Here is a 16,091-nt window from a genome sequence, read left to right as displayed (position 1 = left end):
TATATATATATATAAAACAAATTGAATATTTATTTTTTATCTTTGCTATATTCATGCTTACAGAGCGTAGTTTAATATATAAAATTAAGATATCCATAATTATCTAGTATTATATTGCGAAACAAAAAATTATGTTGCTATCGTAACGATACTTTTATAAAAATAATAAATTACCTGATGCTCTTGTAATATTATTTTAGGAAAAATTCTATACAGAAAAAGTGTAATTATCTTCTTTTGAATCCATATTTCTTCCTTTCATAGAAGAGATCTGTCTTTGAACTTCCTAAGTTGACTATCTTGGGACATCCGTCTCTCTGAAAACACGATGTAAGATATTCAATTTGCGAATATACAAACTGAATACAAAACTTGTAAATATACAAAGTCTGTTCTTTTCCACTGAACTTCTTGCGGTATTCCATATTGGAAAGAAAACGTCTGTTCCTGTAGATCAACTTTAATCTCTGTTTAAACTTTTATCTTTTTCTAATTCTTAAAATTAATAAAAGAAAAGATCGCAAAAAATCGTTTACAAAATCTAATATTGGTCTATATTAAAAGACAATAATTATTTATTTTAATTATTAACAACATTGTTGTTTAGTATTTCAATAAGTAATTGATTACTATCTTTCGAGGCATTGAGTGGCTTGCCGCTCAGTGCGATTGACTCATGATTTGTAGAACTGGGGGTTCAATCCCATCTGTGTTCACATACGCGATTTTTCATGTTAAGGAGTTGAAAATCCATCTGGTGATTAAAAAATCTTTTATCACTAGCGTCGTTCAGATCCCGCGTTAAATAGTAGGACACATATATATAGGCCCTTCAACAAAATTTTACATTATTTTAATTAGATTTTTTATATGCTTCTCTCTCGAAATTTAAAAATTAGATTCTAAAGAATATAATATACAGGTCCCATAAGTTTTGATCAATCACTTTCATGTAGATAGAGCGAACTAAATTGAGTTGAGTTCTTTATTATTTTGCAATTTTTGCAATGGTTAATGAGATATTAATTATCAAAAATCGCTAAATATTAATTTTCAATAATTTCTTATTCAAATACTATTAAGTTTACAGAAAAACAGCAAGAGATAAAAATTATTTATTTTCGTCTTATAAAATTCTAAGAATTTTTTCAGAATTTTTTAATATCGTATTTTCTCATGGTAAAAATAAGAAAATGCAGTACTAAAAAGTTGATAAAAAATTCTGAAAAAGTGATTGGCAAAAACAAGACACTTTGTATACAATTTAAATTAAGTAAACTACATCCTATCACTATTAAAAAGAAAAGAAATACATACTTTACATTTAATTTTCGGTAATAATTTTACTAATATTAAGTTTCTATAAGAAGTTCAGCTGAAAAGAATAGACTAATCTAAGATAATTAGAAATAAAAGACATTTTTAAAATTTATTATTATTTATAATTAATGCATTATATGGAGCAAAGTTGCATTTGTGCAATTGATGAATTAAAAGAACCTATACTTACGTCTTTCTCCTGTATCGTGCATTCTTTACAATAATACGCGTCCGACACGCCGGGACCACCGCATATCACACAACGTCCTTGATAAGAACCATAATTGCATTCGTCGCATATTCTAACCAAGGTGCACGGCCTCACGTAAGAATCACAAATGACGCATTTGCCGTCGCATTTTTCGCACAGTCGACCGATGGCTTAATAAAAAAAGGATAATTGTTAAAATATTTTGTTTTGACTTATAGGGATTGGACTCAATCTCAACTCACCGACTCCCGGTTGCTTGCGACAGAAGATTAAATCCGGATGATGTTTGGCCATGTTTATTAAATGCTGTTATTCACTCTTGAAACGAATGAGAAAACAATATTGACGTCTAAATGCTCATTTAATGATTTCAGCTTTTTCTATCAATTTGTTACAATTTGTTGTCATCAAGAGATATCTCCTTTATTCTTGTACTTTCTGAACTGAACTGGTGCACATTGAACAGTGCAATAAGTTTGTTCTTTTCTGATTCAGCGGATTTAATAGTTGAACGAGCGCTCGGTGTTATTGGTGTATTCTTTTAGATCATCCAATCAGAATTTTAGATCTAAAAGAATACGAATAGCAGTGAGTTCTCACTCAGCTGTTGAGTAGGATTGTATACACATTCTGTAAATTAATAGTAGTAGTGCCATCTGAATTTCTGTCTCAATTGCTCTTTATTTTTCTCTCTAGATCGTTTGTACACAAAGTATATATATATATAAAATCTAAATATATATATATATATATGTAATAAAAGAAATAGATTTATAATTGTAATGCAAAATGAAAAAAATGCAAAAATAAGAAAATATAAAATTATATAAATGTGGTATGATACAAATGTTATACTGTAAAAATATTTTTATTTAACGACTGCAACATATAATGCTTGTTTTCTTGCTAGATTGCGTTTTAGTAAATTATTAGAATTGCACCATATAGAACGCAGATTTCTAGCTAAAACGAAAGCAATCCAGCAATTATACATATCACTCAGTATTTAAGCGAGACTGACAAAATTGCAGATGTGTGTGTGTGTGCGACGTGTGGTGTGTGTGCGACGTGTGTGTGCGCGACGTGTGTGTGCGACGTGTGTGTGCGGCGTGTGTGTGTGTATATGTGTATGTATGATTTCAGTTAATGGTTCACCTCTCATTGCATGTTGTCTTATATTTCCGGTTTTATTGCTGGTGGACATCAGCAATTTTGCTGATGCCTAACCATTTGCATGCTACTAATGACTATTGTATTGTATTTTATTTTATATTACTCTGTTAACATATAGTCTTTCTCATAAAGGTTCGCAATAAACTAAATTAAATTAATTAAACTAATTATTATATGATTTTCTCTTCTTCTATCTCTTTCTCTGATTCGTATTTCAGCTATTCGACATTTAAATGGTCCTGAAAGAGAGAACGAAAAAAGAAAGAAGTTTATGAGATAAAAGTTTAGATGGCATTACTGGGCAACTTACTTATTTGCATGCACTTCATTTTGGACAACATAAAATCAGGAGAGTTGTGCTACTGTATATACTGTGCCATAGCCTTTAGTTGAGTCTGTTGAACACAGCTAATCTATGGATGTTTTGTCTATGCTTGTCTGTTTGAGGTTGTGTTGTTCGTAATAGTGGTTTCGATCAATTTTGATTACATTGACAATATTTGCAGTATAAGATTCTTTTATTAGCAAAAATGGCTGAAGCGATGCGTCAAACTGTAGCTGGAATGCTCAAAGGCATCGAAAGGTTCGTCGTTTTTCATTCTTGTTGCATTTTTGATCCGCACAAATAGTTTTTCTATGACACGTGCTACTCGCAAGTGTTTTATCGCATACGAATGAGGAATTAAAATTTGTCAATGCGATCCTTATTGTATGTCTTAGACTGCATTTTTTTCAAGAGACATAGTCGACAAAAGTTTCAATATTTCGTATTTTATATTTGTTATTTATTAAATGTCAAGAATAGAATGACGTTTATGTCGACTATGCCTCAAAAAGAAAATAATTGATGCTTGCTTTCCAGTTACATGCAAGTGTTGATTATTGAGTCTAAAGTTATGTATTTTGTACTTAGATAGTGATGTTATTACTTGCTTAAAAAAAAAGTTATTGTATAACATGAGTTAACAAGATACTGAGAAGGATCTTGTCACAAGTGTCGAACCAATTTGATCTTTCTTCAAACATTTTGTTAAACACAAAAATCTAAGACACGTATTTTTTTATATTGGTCTAATTTAAGACTTAAGGAGTGAAAAAGGATCTTAAAATTTAATAAGGATAAGAGTTTTTCAAAATATTATTTTTGCAAAATCTAGATATGTAGCTAGTTATAAAGTATGTATGTAAAAATTTTTGTTTTGTCTAAAATATTGATTGGAATTAAATATCATTAGCTTTGAGAATTTATTATTTTAAATTTCAAATTCAGCCAATATGATATTATGAATTAAATACATGTCTCTTAGATTTTTATATTTAACAATTAAATTTTAAGAAAAATTAAATTGATTTTAGATCAATAAAATATACTGTACAGTTTCAAACTTGTACAGATTGTATTAAAATTTCAATTAAATCTCATTTATCATAATAAAAAGAAAAAAAAAGAAATGTGCATTCAACTGAGTTATAAATGATGTCATAAATGAGAATCTGAATTTTAGTGTAACTGGAAAGCAATTATTAATCTAATAATATATTCATACTTTATATAATATAATAATTATTTAGAATTAATTTTTTTTACTTGTATTAACTACAATGAATGTGCTTTCAGATACAATCCAGATAATCTCACCACTTTAGAGAAATATGTTGAAATACAATCCAGAGAAAATGCTTATGATCTGGAAGCAAATTTGGCTGTTCTAAAACTCTATCAGTTAAACCCGCACAGATTTAATATGGACATTACATGTCAGATTTTGTTGAAGGCATTGACCAATCTACCACACACTGATTTCGTGCTGTGCAAGTGCTTGCTCAGCGAGAAACTTGTAATTGTCTCAATTGAAGTATGCAGGATAATTTTCTTTTTTGTGAAAGTTATTAATATACAGTTGCATTGATTTCTAGATGTCGGAAAGCCCCATTAATCAAATCATGTATCTGGGAGATATCTTGGAACGATGTGACTTCCAGCACTTTTGGGACAGAGTGTTGTCCATGTCGGAGCTTTGTGATAGAATTGTAGGTTTTCAGGATTCGATAAGAAAGTTCGTGTGTCACGTAGTAGGAATCACATTTCAAACGATAGATAGGGCACTCCTGGCACAATTGCTTGGTGGCGTGGATGGTATGATATATAAAGTTTTTATTTGTAATATTGCAGTAATATTGAGTAAAGTTTATTAAGCTTCTTTCTTTACAGATGCAACATTGAAACATTGGGTGAAAAAGTATGGTTGGAAAGAAGAAACTAAAACAATCATCTTCGTTGCAAATCAAGACGAAAATATCAAAACCAAAAATATCACTGAAAAGATTGATTTTGAAAATGTGGCAGGTTTGATGGCTGCTTGTCTGTAAAAATATTAGTGATTACTTTTTAATAAAATTTATTACAACATTATCACTCATAATCAATTGATTTATTAAAAAATATTGTTAACAAATTAATTGATTATGAAAAGTCATCTTCTGTGTATATTTTTTAAAATTTATTTTATAAAAAGATGTATATGTCGTAATAACAATCTTCTATTTATGAAAGATATTTTATTTTATAATTTGACATGTCTCTGATATATTCTCTATATCATTTATCTTCATTATCTCATTCGTCTTTACATCAACGTCTTCTTCCTGGCATTTGTCAAAATTTTTTTCTGTATCTTTCTCAATTTCCAAGTCTTTGCTGCTACATTCATCTATGGTGGTTACGTTGGACTTTATATTGTCTACATCATGAGCGGCCGATAAAGCGGCCTGTGTTTCTGCTGAAGTATCATTCTTCAAGATTTCACGCAAAGCCATTGTGGCATAACTACTAGACTTCAAACACATTTCTATGATCAACGCTTTGTTCTTTCCATCTGAAAGTAGTTCATACAGTTTGAATTATTTTTAAAACAAACGTTTCGAATAAATATAAAAGTAATTGATTTACTTGGTTTATCCTGTGGAGACGTATGCTTCCTCATTTCGTCGATATCTGATAAGATTAGATCGTCATGTTTATTTTCATAGTGCATAATCTTCCAAGATAGATTTGTTGGAATTTCTAATATATTTCTATAAGCACCACTTAAACTATACTTTCTAAAAAGAGAAAGTAAATATACAAGAGATAGTAACAATTTATTGTAATATGTTTGTAAGTAAATTCACTCACTTGTTGTTTTGTCTAAGATCAGTAGTTAACCCATCCTTAGCTAAAAATTCATCGTACCAGGCTTTTGCATACGGCGGATATGTAACTTTCCATCCAGGCTGAGGCATAACTACATCAGCCAAAGTGTAATTCGACAAATCTTCTTCTGTAAGAATTTTTACTGTTGGAAAATCCTGCTCCGAATTTTCTTTATTCATTTCATTCGATGTTGACTCGATATCTTTTTCTTCGACACAGATAATATCAGTTTTATCTTTAATGTCTTCATTATCATTCAAAGGATAATCCGTACTTTCGCTATTTATAGTCTCTTTGCAATTCTGTTTGTCATAAATTAAATCACCTACGACCACTTCTGTTCCGAACTGTTTTATTCTTTTCGATACAATATGATTCCATACGAAACTTTGATAAGCATGAATATACATTAATCGAATGTTTCGAGGGATTGAGTCGAGTACGCCTAGAGGATTTTTGTCACCCAATATTTGTAGGCCTTTCAAAAGTCTGGCTTCAATTGTATCGATTCTTTTGAGCTTGTCATAGGCAGCACGGGCATCCTTACTTTCTGCATAGATTCGTCTAACTTCTGCCAATTCGTTATCCTTTTCCGGTCGTGGTTTCAGAATTAGTTCAATTGCTTCATGCCATTTACCTAACAAAAGATAATGCAATATATATAAATTACATAAAAATACATAACTGGATAATTAAAGCCTTAACTATCTAAGATAAATGTTTAGTGCTTAAATAATATGTTCGATGTGAATTTATATACATATGCCGTCCTTTATATAAATTCACACCGAAAAAATATTATTTTCTAAAGATCTAACTTAAACAGTTAAATTAAAATGCTATCTGATATAAAGAAAACAGTAATCACCCTGAAGTAGACATTTTCCAATTTCGTGTGTGGGTATAGTAGGTACTGATCCAAATCTTTGTAAACCGTAATAATTAATGAAGCCATTGTTCTGCAACGATTTCATCGCTTGCTCGATCTTTTCATCTGTCTCACAGGCATTTCTCAGCGCTATCCTAAACTGATTACCACTTAGCATTCCTAATTTCAGACTGTCTTTAGCGTATTTAAAGTTCCCTACATAAGCACCGCGTATACTTTTACCAGCTCGCAATATATTATGCGGTTCTACCTTTCTCAAACTAATCCATTGAGTCGTCCAGGCTCGGCGATCTTTCGTGCCAGCATAACAAAAGTTATTCGGTTGTAATCGTAAGCTTACAGCCAACTGGTTCACAACGCTTATCGTATCCATATTTACTTTGTGTAACAGAAAGTGACAATAATCTCCTCCACATCTGCTCCAATCTATTCTCTTATCTTTGCGAATCTTGGGACCTAACAATCAAAAATTATAAAGTCTCTTTTTTGTATGAGGAAATTTACAACTTACCATTCGTGTCATTTTTAGTATTCGACACAATCGTGAGGAACTTTTTATCGCCCTTATCTACTGTCTGGCTGACGACATTCGCTAATTTCTTAGCAATTGTATGAATAGTCCTACGTTCAACTTTATCGATGTTAGTCACATCAATTTCCACACTCGAAGGATTTTCCTTTCCTAAAGCTTGCAGCTGATCCCATATTGTCGGTGACACCAATATTTTCAGATCTTCGATACTTTCGTCATCACAGGGATTGCGCGGGATGTCTTGATGGATCAGCTTGGCCACTTGTCCATCAAGATCTATCTCGTTGACATGAAAATCATTGTACCTCTCTTTAATTATCGCAGAAAAGCCAAGATGCTTGCCGATATATTCCGTAATTCCTATGTCAGATTCTTTCAGTCTACTGCCAATATCCAATTTGCTCCTCTTTACATTTTCTCGTGGTGATCGGTCTAAAGTGCGTTTGAAGCTCCGTCTGCCAGGCTTGTTCTGATAACCACCTTCAGAAAAACAATCGCTTTTCAGAATGACTTTGATCAAACTCTGATTAACTTAATTAGCACTATTTTATTAAGTAATATAAATAAAATTATTAAATTCAATAATGTAAATAAATTAAAAAAGATTAAAAAGTGTATTGAAAAATTTGTCTTAAGCGATTCTACTGGTCGATCAACTCGAATAAACTGCCAATTAAGTTAATCAGAGTTTGATCAAACTCGCCCTTAACGATTGTAGTAGGAAATATTTGTTATCAATAATTATTATAAACAATAACATAGTATTATAAATAACAAATTACCTCTCCGCCTTGATCCACGGAAATAGCGATTCTTGCTATTTTCAGCAGAACGTCCGTCTGTATTGGTGGACATCGCGATTTGGCGAACACAGTCGTGAGAAAATTATTCACGATCTTTTTACAATATCAAGTGATATCAAATCCAAAAGGTTAAATGGTCAGTTATTATGTTCGCCGAATGCCGGAAATTCTTCTTCCTCTTTAAATAAACGACATCTATCTCCGAGAAAAATCGGAAGGAGAACAATGTAGCCAAAGCTAATGGAATGTCGATATGTGTCAATACACAAATGTAACCATACAACATACAAACATAACCACGTGTCACGTTACCATGTTCCTTTCTGACAGAGAACTGTACCGCCATCTCGCCAGAGTTTCTCGAGCGGTAACATTAAAATCGAACTCGCGATATGTCGATTTCGATCGCGCGGTCAACTTCAGTGACAGCGCGAAAATTTTTCTTGACAAAATGGAGTCCGGTTCCCGTCGAATTAACCACGTATATTGTAATTAAATCGATATACATGAAGCAAAATGGGTAAGAATTTAAGATCAAATTATAGACTTTACTTTAATACATTGCATATAGCCATTTGTTTTTAAGTTTTACAAATTTATCTCGACAATATAACTTCAGCCATGCTTTTACATTTTCGGTCCTGTCCTCGCGGACATCTTTGTCCATTTTTCAATTCTGCTGCTACTTTCGTGTTCCTAAATACAAAAGAATATTAATTTTGAAAAAGTATAGTCGAGAGAGAATCATTATCTAGAAATGAATTCATCAACATTAATTACGACTAAAACTTGCGATTTATTGACAATTAACATAGTTAAATGTTTGTAATATATTGGCCAATAATGGGTTGATACATTTGATCAATATTGTGTAAATAATTGTGCTACTAGAGAAATTTATGTAAAAAGAAATTCATAGAAAGTCATACAGCATAGATTATCGCAATATTACAGCAATATTACAATAGCCCAACAATTTTGCGATAACATTGTGAACATACAATAATGTTCTTAAAAGTTTTTGTATTGTATAAGAAAAAATACATTTTATCTCAGATGCAATATATTTAATCGATACATTTTATTTTGTAGGATATCAAGAAAGGATAACCTTTGTAGTAAAGAGAAACGAGTTGTTCTGGACTGTCGAAGCGTATAAATAAAGTACATAAAAAATTTCCTTTTTGTTCAGGAAGAACGAAAAAGAATGGATCTATGAGAAACGAGCTAACTAGTAGTCAACTGATTGTGCGTAAAAATGCCAGAAGAATAAGCATCATGTGTGGAAGACAACAATAAAACATGAAGGCATGATAAAAAGTACGTGTGAAATAGAAGACAAGATGGTAAAGAACCAGAATTGGGTTTAAACAAAAAAAAAAAATTTCAAAATATTGCGAATTGTATTCCTTTCGAGAGAAAATATATTAAAATCAAAAAACATTCCATAATCGACATTAACATAACATAACATCAATGTCATAAGTTCACACTCAATAATGTAACTGTTATGTAATTCCTCAGACAATATGCATATTCAAAAACGAGATATAAAGAATATCTTTAAGACGTCTTATGTTTCAATTTTAGACTTTTTATTTTCTGTAATCATGTGTTATATATAATATATTTATATTGTTAAGTGCAAAAAAAGATAATAAGTGTTCGTGTTGCTTGCACTCAGAATCCTCACTTCTTTTTTCAATGCCAGAATACATATATTTATTCCATTTTAAGTGCAACATTTTTTAGGGATTTGAAGCAATGCGAATAAATGCTTATAACATTAATGTTATGTTATTTTTAAGTTATGTCGATTACTATTTAGGCCTAATATCACCAATGTAATTATTAGAATTATTCTAATATATATTTCTACCAATCTAATTTAATTTTGGTTCGCATAACTCTTCATCTTTTTCTAGTTTTAAGAAGTAGAGAAAGTAAGTTACCAAATTTAAAGTTAAATTACATTGAACATAGTATCAAAGGAAGATAATTAAATTGAGATTAAAGTTAATTTTAGGTTGCTATTTTATTTATGCATTTTTGTCATATTTTATTTTTCAAACCGAAGGGTAACATTTCATTTGTGCGTTTTTGTCGTTACGACAAATTTTCAAGTTTATTGTTAGATATGGGAAGAAATAATAGAAAAATAGAGAAATCTCTCTGTTCTGTACACACTTGTCATACAACAATAAAGCATAAATTAAATAGCACTCTTACATTGATGGAACCAGGAGGGACAGAGAAATCCTTGGATTTCTCTCTATTCTATAGCCAACAGGCTTGAAAAATTTGTCATGCAATCATTTTAACATCACTGGATATATACAATTTTTTCGAATATCTAAAGGGGATTCAATCGTGAGATCGAAACATGTAATATGTATTTCTTTTTGTCTATCAATTAATTACAGAGTATTATATTTTTATTATAATTTTCACGTTTTAATTTTTAAATTTTATTCTTATATGATCTGTATATTCTTTGCATGTCCATTCTTTATATTGTTTTTGAAATAGCACCCTTACATTGATGGCATCGAATCTTAAAGATGATTTCACAGCCAACGTAAAAAAAAAAGTCGCGAGATGAGAAAGGAAAATTTTTCTCGGGGCGACTCGACGGAAAGGATCTCGTAATAACGGTCCTGGGGTGGGCGCACGCACCCTCGCGGAGTACGAAACGGCCAGGTGGACGAAGGGGGAGAGGGAGGGCATACGCGCGCGGATTACTACGCGCGGGGGCGGAATGGTGGGGGAGGGAGGAAGGACGCGCCATCAGTCCAACGCGAACCTCAGACGAGTGTGGGTCTCGCGCGCGCGCGTGCGTGCGTGTGATTTGCCGTCGCGTTTTGCATCAGTGGGCGTAATCGGCGCTCGTCGTCGCCGTCATTGCGACAACGACCATTATAATTGTTACCCTGATTTTGCGTAATCGACCCTTCGCGTGGCAACGTGAGAAAATTCACGACGACAACAATACAAACTTCGGAGCGGATAAAACCGTCACCGGGTGTCGCGCGTTACGTCGTGAAACATCTCTACGACTCTACCTCGCGCGACGATCCGCGATGCGGGCACGAGTGTCGTGAACTTAGCCACGTATCACTCTGTGCGCCACGACGTAACGTGACGCAACGCGACGCGGGAAAAATCGGATGCGCGTGTCGACGAAGAGGAGCGGGGGTGCCGACGCGGGATGAGCGCGAGAGAAGTCACCCTCTACGGCGGGTCCCCGTGGGGCTTCCGCATGCACGGCGGCTGCGACACGCATCAACCCCTGCGCATCTCCAGGGTGAGTGAACGTCAACCGATATGTCTGTCGCGCTTTCACGTGATCGCAGAATCGAAATAAATTGCATTGTTATTTTTGGAAGGCTACGATTTGAACGTATCTGCGCGGTCCTCTCTCTCTCTCTCTCTCGCGGTCACGTGATCGCGCAACTTTTTTTTTTAAATAAATACGAGCTTATTTTAAGGATAGATTATGCATAGAATGCATTATTATTTCTCTTGATAAAGTAGGATTTAGAAATAACGTTATATTATAATGACATGTCTATTTTATGAAGCTATAATTATTGACTGATATAGTACGTCTAATCACTCCATATATGATGCTAATTGTTATTAATGATAGTATTTGCTTGCTTTAAAACAAGGTGCACCAGTTGTGCAATTTATACGCGAGGCAATGCATGCAGAAATAGTATACGTAATCATAATTACATTACATCCCGAATTTGAATATTTGATGAAGGCATATTGCTATAATCGTTAATTAACAAATATCATATTATACATGTATACAGCTCAATCCGTAATGCCGATTCATCTGCATTATTAACGTCGACCAACTCGAATTTATCCGTTGGAATATTTCCATGTTTTGTCACATTATTGGCGAAAACGTCACATAATTGACGAAGAATCAAGAATAATGAAAGACTCTAAAGAATATATAATAAATGATAAAAGTACAAATATTAATTAGAGCCAATACTATATTTAGAGAAAGATTTCTTCAATTCAAAGAAATGTTTCTTTCCTATACGATTAAAGAAAAAAATTCTTTGATTTGAACATAATTTCTTTAAATTAAATAAATTTTTTTTATTTAATTTAAAAAAATAATGTTTAAATCAAAGAATTTTTTTCTTTAATCGTATAGTAAAGAAACATTTCTTTAAATCGAAAAAACCTTTCTCTGGGTGTAGATGTGCGAATTCAAATTCTTTATTAAATAACCAAATTAATTAGACGTTTCGAATTCAACTCTTCGCTTTTAGATTATCCAATAATTACATTCCGAAACTCATTTGGTTGAATTAATTAATTTCGTATTTAGATATGGATAAACAAATTTTTGGTTGATACAATAAAATAATTTAGTTGAAGCACAAAATTTATATTATTAAAAACAAGTAAAATGTTATAGCAACCAAACTTTTTGCTTTAATTTAAAACAAAATTATTTTATTACACCGACCAAGAATTTGTCTGTCCATATCCAAATATAAGAGATTAGCTGATTCAATCAAATAGGATTCTCAACATATAATATAAAAATGAAATATTTAATTTTTATGCCCTGAGAATCTTGATTGAAATTATTACATGGAAATTAAAATAAATATCGTAATCGAGTGTAATGTACATTAAAATAGAGCAAGTCACGCTGAGTTTTATAAAACGCGAGTGTGTCAACATTGATAAATTTTTTTGAAAAATAGACTAGTAGTGGAATCTCGTTATTTATATTAATTCATATTATATCGAATCCGTTTTAATGTGAATTGTTTAATATCTTCTCTAACGAATCGCAGAAGAAAAATGAGAGACAAATGTATGAACATGCAGCTTCTGCTCGTTATTATTCAATTTTGGCCGCATCTTGGGGTTAATCGTTTATCACGTAAGCGGTGAAACGAGATAATCGTACGAGTGGAAAAAATTGCATCGATCTGCCCCACGTTGTGCGGTATACTTTTATCACTGAACACGCCATCGTAATTTTCTTCGCGACCACTGCAAATCCGTATCCACTTTCGTATCAACTCCATCATTCTATAGACGACTCTTTGAGTTTACGAGAACGGAATCCGTTTCTCATTTTTTTTTTTTTTTTTTTACAAAGATACTTACAATATTACGTATTCAAAACGAAACGTTGCGCAATTTTCCAACTCAACGCTATAATTTTCTTTGCAATCATTGTAAATCTGTGTCTACTTTACGTGTATGTAGACTGTACTACAAAAAATTATGTTATATTAACAGCATTAGTTAACAGCAATCTAAAAATAACTTTGCTTATTCAACAACAGTATTATTAACATTAGAAATACTAATATTTCTTACTTGCTAAAAAACTCAAGTTAATAAATTAGTAATGAAAGTAATGAAAGTAGTGGAAATGAAAGTAATGAAAAACTTTTATTAGTATAATGGACGTATTTTTATTACTGTCACTTGAATTAATAAGATTATTTTCAATTACACTAATGTCAGTTATGCTATTAATACAATATTATTTTTTCCCTGTGCAGACAATTTTTTTAGTTTATGAGAATAGAAATTTTTTATATTTTTATTTATAAAGATATAAAATAATTTATAAATAGTTTATAACTCATAACGTATATTCGAGACAATGCGTTGTTGTACAATTTTCAAATGCGCGATTAGAAAATCGCAAGATAAACGCGATAACTTCCTGTTTATTCGATGTGAATTAAGAGATCGATAATCTATTCAACGTATAAGTTGTTATACGTAATCATAAGATGACGTGTAATCAAGGAATTCTGAAATACAGTCGGCTAGCTACGACGATTTTAGATAATTTGATGAAGCTACGACGAAGGTCAGCGACAAGAGAGAGCCTTGACTTTTTTGCCACGTCCTGCCTGTCTTTATAATACCAGCGAATTTCGTTCTATTTGAGTAATTTTTTGTTCTTTCGTTAACCACGTGTCTAACGTTGATTATACAAAGTAGTACACAATTAGAAATTAAAGAAACATCAGGAAATTTTGCAAAATTTTCTGAGAAATGAAAATTCTTGACTTTAATATATGTACTTTTAATATATGTACACAGTTTTGGAATACCAACTTAATAATTACAAGCAGTGTCAATACAATAACATTAATATATTGAGAAAAATGGTTTGGTTGAAAATGGACAGAAGATTCTGATTAAATTAATCAGAATTCTGATTATTTCAACTAGAATTTTAGTAGATTTAATCAGAAAATTTTCTGGCTAATTCTACTACTAAAATTTTATTCGAGATAACCGGAATTCTGATTGATTTAATCAAAACCTTCTGGCTTGACCATTTCCACCAAACCGTTTTTCTCTGTGTAGTAATTTACGTTGCTATGTTAAATTTCTACAAATATAATATTTGTTAGTTTTCAAATCAGGAAAATATTCGGATGAAAATTTTAAAATATTATTGAAAACATCAACAACAGGGAAAATCATGAAATTTTGTCTGGAAACGTTATGGAATTTTAGGACGAAGAATTTGTGACAATCCTGTTATGAAGATAACGCGAATTAGAACGACCATGAGAACGACAGTTTCGCGTTAATTCTGGCATGCAGAATTGTTCGGATTTCATTTTCTAAAATTTTCCGTAGTTAAAATTGCTGCAGGACAAATGTCGAAGGTTCTCGGAAGCATCCATGAGCATCCTAAAGCTGATGTTCTTGGAATTGATATTGTAATCCATCTGTCTTTCTATTTGGAGATTGAAATTTGATATAGCACGCTACGTGTATTTAAAAGTTGTACTCAGCAGTATTTCTGGCTAATCAAACTTCGATTCTATCACGTTGCGAGTCGCGTGTCGTGCTTGCAAAACTGCGATAGAAATTTTTTTTTGGTGTCAGTTTCGAGGACGTCTCCCACGTGCAACTCTCCGCAAACGTCCGCTACGCGACACGCGACCTTTTATTATGTAACATAGGTGATGTTGTGACGCGGCAAATGATTCATAAACGCTACAAGCGCGCAAATTGCGGCGTATACCGTGAAATAGAACTTTGTTTGAATTGTGTATCATGCGCGTGATGCGAATGTAACATTTACAACGCTAACGCGCGATACGAACATTTCAAGTTCTGGATGTGGAAACATTATTCTTTTCCGGCTAACGTGGGTCAAAGATCGTGCTAAAATTGCGACAGTTCGCAGTATTTTTGACACGACACAAAACACGTCTATCATCGCCTTTTCCATAGTTTCCTCCGATAACAATGTTTATTCACAGATCCGAATATCTTAAGACACATTTATGATATTCTTAGATGGAATAAAATCATAATAAAATCAAGATAACGTCAAGTAAAAGTTATTTTAAGAAAAATTATGATGATATCATTTGATATTTGACGATGATTTAGTGATAAGTGAAACTTTTGATAATGACTTTTAAACAAGTTTTTAATTAAAAAGTTTTCAAATAAAATAAATAAATTATTACGATTTTTCCTAAAATAACTTCTACTTAATGTTATCTTGTTTTTAGGATTTTGTATTCTACTTAAGTTTAATATTCGGCTAAATTGTGTTTAGATTAATTCGTTAGATTAGTTTGTGTAGACTAATTTGTTCATCCAAATCACTAAAAAAAAGATTGTTTTATAAACGTGAAAAGTCTGTACATATTTACAAAACATTTAGGGCAAAATTGATTTATTATATATATTTATTTATTATATTGTTACACTATCAAGTAATCTCGAAATTTCTTGCCACTGAAAACACTTGCATCGAAGATTACGGGCACCGCTGTGTGTATACAGCTTAAATTCAAGGCTTAGCTATACTCGATCAGTTAATGTTGCTCGACGAAGAGGTACAACGATGTTCTTTCACATACGGCTTGTCCAAGCACTTATCAGTGCCGTCTGTGCAGAAAATTATCCTCTCTTGAATGAGCAGCACG

The 16,091-nt window shown here is 32.1% G+C and overlaps 4 protein-coding genes across 4 annotated transcripts in view; 2 read left to right on the top strand and 2 right to left on the bottom strand.

Annotated features, from left to right (window-relative positions):
* LOC108691613 (PHD finger-like domain-containing protein 5A) overlaps positions 1-1,969 on the bottom strand; it is a 2,941-nt gene extending 972 nt beyond the window's left edge. Inside the window, exons 1-3 of the mRNA XM_018199454.1 lie at positions 1,774-1,969; positions 1,511-1,701; positions 175-317 (exon numbers count right to left, since the gene is read on the bottom strand). Of these exons, the coding sequence (XP_018054943.1) occupies positions 228-317; positions 1,511-1,701; positions 1,774-1,825 (333 nt within the window). The 5' untranslated portion in view covers positions 1,826-1,969 and the 3' untranslated portion in view covers positions 175-227. The remainder of the gene's footprint in view (positions 1-174; positions 318-1,510; positions 1,702-1,773) is intronic.
* Positions 1,970-3,110: 1,141 nt separating this feature from the next.
* LOC108691479 (eukaryotic translation initiation factor 3 subunit K) lies at positions 3,111-5,253 on the top strand. The gene is made up of 4 exons (XM_018199237.1): positions 3,111-3,287; positions 4,323-4,542; positions 4,622-4,841; positions 4,917-5,253. The coding sequence occupies exons 1-4, from the start codon at positions 3,235-3,237 to the stop codon at positions 5,072-5,074; spliced, it is 651 nt and encodes a 216-aa protein (XP_018054726.1). The 5' UTR covers positions 3,111-3,234; the 3' UTR covers positions 5,075-5,253.
* LOC108691478 (pseudouridylate synthase 7 homolog) lies at positions 5,250-8,428 on the bottom strand. Its single transcript, XM_018199236.1, has 6 exons — positions 8,101-8,428; positions 7,298-7,798; positions 6,766-7,242; positions 5,880-6,534; positions 5,655-5,806; positions 5,250-5,580 (listed from the first exon to the last, which is right to left on the bottom strand). Exons 1-6 carry the CDS (start codon positions 8,171-8,173, stop codon positions 5,264-5,266), a joined length of 2,175 nt encoding a protein of 724 aa, XP_018054725.1. The 5' UTR covers positions 8,174-8,428; the 3' UTR covers positions 5,250-5,263.
* Positions 8,429-10,925: 2,497 nt separating this feature from the next.
* Positions 10,926-16,091, top strand: part of LOC108691559 — a 95,533-nt gene continuing 90,367 nt past the window's right edge. Inside the window, exon 1 of the mRNA XM_018199348.1 lies at positions 10,926-11,425. Coding sequence (XP_018054837.1) covers positions 11,330-11,425 — 96 coding nt within the window. The 5' untranslated portion in view covers positions 10,926-11,329. The remainder of the gene's footprint in view (positions 11,426-16,091) is intronic.

Source organism: Atta colombica, unplaced genomic scaffold (genome assembly GCF_001594045.1).
Source record: "Atta colombica isolate Treedump-2 unplaced genomic scaffold, Acol1.0 scaffold47, whole genome shotgun sequence".
NCBI lineage: Eukaryota > Metazoa > Arthropoda > Insecta > Hymenoptera > Formicidae > Atta > Atta colombica.
This window is presented reverse-complemented; position numbering and strand designations above follow the sequence as displayed.